The sequence below is a fragment of the Phodopus roborovskii genome, unplaced genomic scaffold (assembly GCF_943737965.1).
Source record: "Phodopus roborovskii unplaced genomic scaffold, PHOROB, whole genome shotgun sequence".
Classification (NCBI taxonomy): domain Eukaryota; kingdom Metazoa; phylum Chordata; class Mammalia; order Rodentia; family Cricetidae; genus Phodopus; species Phodopus roborovskii.
Window position 1 is genome coordinate 19,041,594 of NW_026126549.1, and position 6,851 is coordinate 19,048,444.

At 37.8% G+C, this 6,851-nt stretch overlaps 1 protein-coding gene across 1 annotated transcript in view; it reads left to right on the plus strand.

Moving 5' to 3' along the window:
• The window catches only part of Chsy3 (chondroitin sulfate synthase 3), a 213,069-nt gene extending 208,680 nt beyond the window's left edge, over positions 1-4,389 (plus strand). Inside the window, exon 3 of the mRNA XM_051200921.1 lies at positions 1,972-4,389. Within this exon, the coding sequence (XP_051056878.1) occupies positions 1,972-3,534 (1,563 nt within the window). The 3' untranslated portion in view covers positions 3,535-4,389. The remainder of the gene's footprint in view (positions 1-1,971) is intronic.
• The last annotated feature ends 2,462 nt before the right edge of the window (positions 4,390-6,851 follow it).

The window sequence follows — 6,851 nt, forward strand, 5'->3', positions numbered from 1 at the left end:
CAACAAATAAAGCCCCCAGTACAAGAGTGTATTACCTCTTTTTTGAGTCTTTGACCAATAAGGTCCTATAGAATCCCCAAATACTGATGTTACCCTTTACATCTTGAAGACATGCACTTTCAGTACAGAAGAAGGAGAAAACTGGCTTGTACTCAACAGGAAGCCTATCCCCTATTTGCTGGCATTCACAGTGCTAGAACATACTATACATGCTACCAAAAGAAAAAGGTAATAATCTCACCCAGCTATGAACCCTGTGAGATATAACAATGACCTGTCTGCAAGATGTGCAAACAGGTATAATAGTTAGTGGAGTGATAACCACTTTTTGAATAGATTTAAGGCCACCTCTGGAGATGGAATACATATATGATATTGCTAATAAGGTCAAGAACCTGAGACTAGATAGGTAATATGCCCAGGGGAAGCATACTACTATTTTGCTGCTAAATGAACATAACTATACAATGACTTCCAAGGACATTTTGCTATGCTCATAGACCAGTGTCTTTTTCATCTCTCAGTAGAGACGTTTCTTCTTTCAGTAGCTCTTACTCTGGTGGATGTGGTAGTGAAGAGTCCAAAGAATCCAGAAACTTGCCCTGAGCTGTGCCATGATAGGCAGCAGAAAAGACTCAGAAGAATATAGGGCTCTGACCCAACAGCATGTGGCAAGGTGTGCTGCACCCCTGATCTTGTACAGTGCCCTGTCCTTGCTCTCCATGCTAAAATGAAAGTAAGCAATATCCCCTATATTCAGAAACCAATTAGGAGCCAAGCTAACAGGCTCTGAGCATGTTTCCCTGGTAAACCTGGAATGTAGTAACCACAGCACCCGCCAAAGAGAGCAACCTTCTTGCAGCTACAACTAACCAATTAACTAAAGACAGGCACCTTCAGTTCAGAGGCACACCAATCCTGAGTCTGTTGCTATGGATTTACAGCCCCCTAGACCCTTCTCTTCTTTACACAATATATACCCTACCCCACTACTACTGTGGGTCTCTGTCTTCTCCACCACTCTGTTGGTAGTCTTCTGGGGTGCTCTGGGTATAACAGTAGAGCACTTTTGATTTCTGTCAAAGGAACAAGTGTGAGCTCAAAGTTTGAATGCTTATTTTAAAAATACGCATTTTCACTTCAGTTTCTGGGTTAGTAAATTTGCTATGGATGAGCTGCAAGCTTTCCTGGTTCAGAGAGTGTCAAGGATGCCTAACTGTACACACCTGAAGTGATCTGTGTACCTCAGCTTCCTACCAAGAATTTCCTTGGTGAAACTGATAAACCTGGATACTAATCAACATCTAAGACTCATCTGACAGCCTATTCCTGTCATGATAAGCAATAGGCCTTTGTTTTACTCTTCAATGAGCATCCTCTTAGAATATCCTGGCATGTCCACTGCACCTCTTTCCTTCTAAAAGGTCTACTAGGAGATTATGAAAATATTTGAATGATTTGGGCCTGGATTCTGGAGAAATGGAGATGTAAAATACTTTAAAAATATATCAAACATTGCTTTACAGTATTCCTTCCTATGTTCTTGGCATTTGTTAAATGAATCCAAGTAGAAATTAAAACAAATGTTGATCTAATTAGAAGTTAAGTGGTTGTTACTGTGAGGATTGAGATATACTATGGTCTAGGGCTCTACTATACAAAGTGGAGGATGAGGTCAATAATAATGTAGTGTGTGCCCAAAGGATGGGTTTCTATGACATAGAAAATATGCTAATTAGCTAGTTTAGTCACTCCACTAATTTTGTGTACTTTAATACCTCATAGTAAATACAACTTTATCTTCTGGTTTTAGGAATAAAACTTGTAATTTCATATAAGTATAAATTTATGAATCATATTAACCATAAAGTACCATGTTGGTAAATATTTATTAAATATTTTCTTTTCAATGTTTAATTTTCATGCTCGCTTTCCTTTCCAACTTACATTCTGGTTGCCTTTACTTTTCAGATGCAACAGCTGTTCCATGAAAACTATGAACACAATCGCAAGGGTTACATCCAAGACCTTCACAACAGCAAAATCCACGCAGCCATCACACTTCATCCGAACAAAAGGCCTGCGTACCAGTACAGACTACATAATTACATGCTCAGCCGCAAGATCTCCGAGCTCCGCTACCGCACCATCCAGCTCCACAGAGAAAGCGCGCTCATGAGCAAGCTCAGCAACAGCGAAGTGAGCAAAGAAGACCAGCAGCTGGGAGTGATGCCTTCTTTCAACCACTTCCAGCCTCGGGAGAGAAATGAGGTCATCGAGTGGGAGTTCCTGACTGGGAAGCTGCTTTACTCAGCTGCAGAGAACCAGCCTCCTCGACAGAGCATCAACAGCATCCTAAGGACAGCCCTGGATGACACGGTCTTGCAAGTGATGGAGATGATCAACGAGAATGCCAAGAGTAGGGGCCGGCTCATTGACTTCAAGGAAATTCAGTATGGCTACCGCAGGGTTGATCCCATGCATGGGGTGGAATATATTTTGGATCTGCTCCTCCTGTACAAAAGGCACAAAGGAAGGAAACTGACTGTGCCTGTGAGGCGCCATGCCTATCTTCAGCAGTTGTTTAGCAAGCCTTTCTTCAGAGAAATGGAAGAACTCGATGTCAGCAGCCTAGTGGAGAGTATTAACAGCGGCACCCAGTCGTTCTCCTTCATATCCAACTCTCTAAAAATACTCTCATCTCTTCAAGAGGCCAAAGAAATAGGATGGCACAAAGAAAAGAAAGTCCACATTCTCGTTCCCCTCACTGGAAGGTATGACATTTTCTTGAGATTCATGGAAAATTTTGAAAGTACGTGTCTTATCCCAAAGCAAAATGTGAAGCTAGTCATCATCCTTTTCAGTGGGGATTCTGGCCAAGAATCCAACAAACACATCGAGCTGATACGGGAATATCAGAACAGGTACCCAAATGCAGAAATGATGCTGATTCCCATGAAAGGGGAGTTTTCCAGAGGTCTTGGTCTTGAAATGGCTTCTACTCAATTTGACAATGACACATTGCTGCTATTTTGTGATGTTGACTTGATCTTTAGAGGAGACTTTCTCCAACGATGTAGAGACAATACAATTCAGGGACAACAGGTATACTTCCCCATCATCTTTAGCCAGTATGACCCAAAGGTGACCCACATGGGAAATCCTCCCACAGGGGATGACTTTGTATTCTCAAAGGAAACTGGATTTTGGAGAGACTATGGCTATGGAATCACCTGTATTTACAAAAGCGATCTGCTGGGCGCAGGTGGATTTGATACCTCAATACAAGGCTGGGGACTGGAAGACGTAGATCTCTACAACAAAGTTATCCTAGCTGGCCTACGACCCTTCAGAAGTCAAGAAGTAGGAGTGGTGCATATTTTCCATCCAGTTCATTGTGATCCTAACTTGGACCCTAAGCAGTATAAGATGTGCTTAGGATCCAAAGCAAGTACTTTTGCCTCCACCATGCAACTGGCTGAACTCTGGTTAGAAAAACATTTGGGTATCAGGGACAATCGAACTCTCTCCTGACAATCCAGGCAGCACACGTTGCCTTTTGAAAGGGGAGTTTACCTCAGTGTTGGCTGTTATTATTTTTATTTTATTATTGTTATTTTATTGTTATTATTATTGTTGTTTTTGTTGTAATTTTATTTGTTGTCCTAGTCTTAAAGTACTCTTGGTTGTCTTCCAAAGGGTGTTTGTTGACCTCAAGCAAGAAGAGTCTGAAGTTCACTGATAATTCACAGTCAGCGTTCTACTGAAGTCAATACATGTATTCCTTTTATATAACTTTATTTGAGATTGAGTTAAATCATGGCAATCAAATGACTTTGGAAGCTCATTCATCACAAGAGACAGCTTAGAAGAATGTTCTCTTAGGGCTTAAAGATGCAATATTGACTTTACTTTTCTTTGTCAACTTCAATGTGATACACATATTTACTGGTGAAAGGTACCACAAAAGTGCTTTATGCTTCCTTTGGGGAAGGGACTCTGTGACATAAACTTGAGTTTTGTAATTTATACAAGGACTTAAATATATAGACAATAATTTTCTTCATCGTTAGAATTTTTAAAGTAAATGAACACCTATGATTGTACGTTTATTTTTTAAGAAAAAGTTTTAAAAATCGAGGAGTAACTGTTCCACAAGCAACCGGTACTGGCTACCCTGGTCTTACAATTACAAACTCCTCACAACTGTCTGCTATAAATGGGAAGGAACTTTATTTTCTCAAGGAAATATGATTTAATGAAATATTCATGTACATTTTAGAAGCTTTATGAAACAATGTCCTTCATTTGCTGGCAAGAAGATAAACATGACAGAACCTGTTTATTTATAATAAAACACAGGTATAACCGTATTCTTTTTCAAAAACATTGACAAAGTTCTGTTGTTTCCTTTCTGTCTTATTTGATGTAGTTTTTTAGGGTGGTACTCATCAAAACATGCTGGCTTCACTAGATGGGAAAAATATCATGGGATCATGGGAAATGTATTGTGCTCTGCCTTACTCGAAGCCTTTGTAAGTGATTCACAAGATACATTCTTGTCCTGGAGAGATGGCTCAGTGGTTAAGAGCACTGACTGCTCTTCCAGAGGACTCTGGTTAAATTCCCAGCATCAACATAGTGGCTTACAACTATCTATAATGCCAGTTCCAGAGCATCTGACACCCACACACAGGCAAAAATTGTAAAGGCCAACTGGTTTAGTGTGTTACTTATTTTAACAAAAAGAAATTCTTAATTCAGTAATTCACCATCTGAAAAGAGACTCTCGTCTCAGTCTCTGAAGACTGGCATTTGTCCAACCACAGAAGAATCATTTGAAATCTGCCTTGGAAAGCAGACAAACATATAACAATCCTGTGGGAAATTATAAATAAGATTAATTTTATAATTATGAAAAAAATAACTAGGGAAATATCTCATTTCTCATGATAGTTTTTCTTTTAACTGAATCTATGAGGTCATTTCTAGAAAAACACTGTCATATTTAAGGAATGTAAGAGTGAATGAATTATCTGTCTACCTATGCAAGGAAGTCTCATGAAACTTATTTTTAAAAAATTATTCTGCAAACGGGTAACACATTTACATCAAATCAAAAAATATTTAAATATCTGCAACTATCTGGCATTCTTGCATTCCTGCTTGACCTTTCTGGCACTACACAGGCCATTGTTTAGGCTGATATGTGTCTTCATGTCTGTCTTTAGTTCCCATGAAGAAAAGATTTATCTTTGGCATTTTACCCTTTATGCACCAAGTAAAGCTAATGACTTTCCATTTTCACAAAAAAGAAAACTATTTGGGTCAAAGTCAGTTTGAGAGTGAATCTCACAAATTGTTGACATTATTTGGAATAGACTGCCACAAGGCCACCAAACAATAAAGTGTCCTAACCTGGTAACAACCTCTTACTGAAAGGGCTTCAAAATAGCATTACTTAATATTGAGGAAAACAGGATGGAAATGTCCATTTCTAACCATATAATCTTAGTAATTTTGAGTCCATCAGAAAGGAATTAATGATATTTCCACTTTAAAATGTTCATCTTGACAGGGCCAGCAATTTAAAATTGATCTCTGCTCTTATGTTTTCTTGGACTTTCACAAATATTTATTTTAATAGCTTATTTTCTTACATTATATAACTTAGCTCTTTTGCACATTATATTTTCTTAAAAAGGAATGTATCAACATTCAGTTAGTCATTTTGGATAATTACTACCAAAAGATCATGATTAGTCTTTTATTATCTGACCCTGTCCTATTCTTTTCTTTAACATAAATGATATAAGAGAGTTTTACTGCATAATAAACATAAATAGTACATTTCAAACATTTTAAGTTTTAGAGTTAACCAAGGGAGAAAGTAGAATTTAAATTTTATTATTTTGCTTCTTTTATTTTTGAGACTATAATTTTATCATTTCCTCTTCTCTTTCTTATAACCGTCATTGCTTTCTTTGAAATACCTGGTACTTTTTTAAAATTATTTGTTGTTACATATATTCCTAAATATAACCTGCTCAGTCTGTGTGATGTTACTTGCATTCATGTTTTCAGGGCTGAGCATTTGGTATTGGGGAACCAAGTTGTATGCACTTCCTTGGGGAAGACTATTTCTGTTGCCCTCAGCATTCTGTAGATGCACATAGGTCTTTATGTAGGATTGAGGCTTTGTTAGTTGATGGGAAAGATGAGAGCTACAGAGATCTCATCTAAATGTAACTGTAACCAGCACACCATAGTGATCAACTAGCATAAGTACACCTAAATTCTGCTATGTAATTTGACATGAGTTTCTGACGATTTCTTTTCAGGCAATGCAGTGTTCCATGACTGAAGATTTAAGGGTCAGGATGTTAGTAAAATTAAGTTTGTTTGTCTACATGATATCTATTTTCTCAGTTAAGGTTAAAGGAAAATACAATGTGAATGTGGTCAGAAGTAAAATATATGTAGTCTCAATAATACAAACACAGTATTCTGTCATTTAGATATCTGTGATATCTACCCTGAAGTGTTCCATTGCCCTTTAGCATCACTATAGGTATGTGATTATTCACTCAACAGCATGCAATGCATTTTACTTCAATTTTCCTCTTAAGTACAATCCTCATAATAGCTCCCAAGATTATTCAGAATAATTTACACATTCAATAGGTGAATAAATGGGGGATATTTATCAATTACAGAACTCTATAGAATGCAGGTTTAAACCAAAGGATGTCTAAATGGGAAGCATCTGCCTTGAACCTCTGCTAAACATGGCTTCCCAAGTATTGGGCAGGATATAGAAATCATTGTAGGGCAAAGGTCAGCTGTCACTA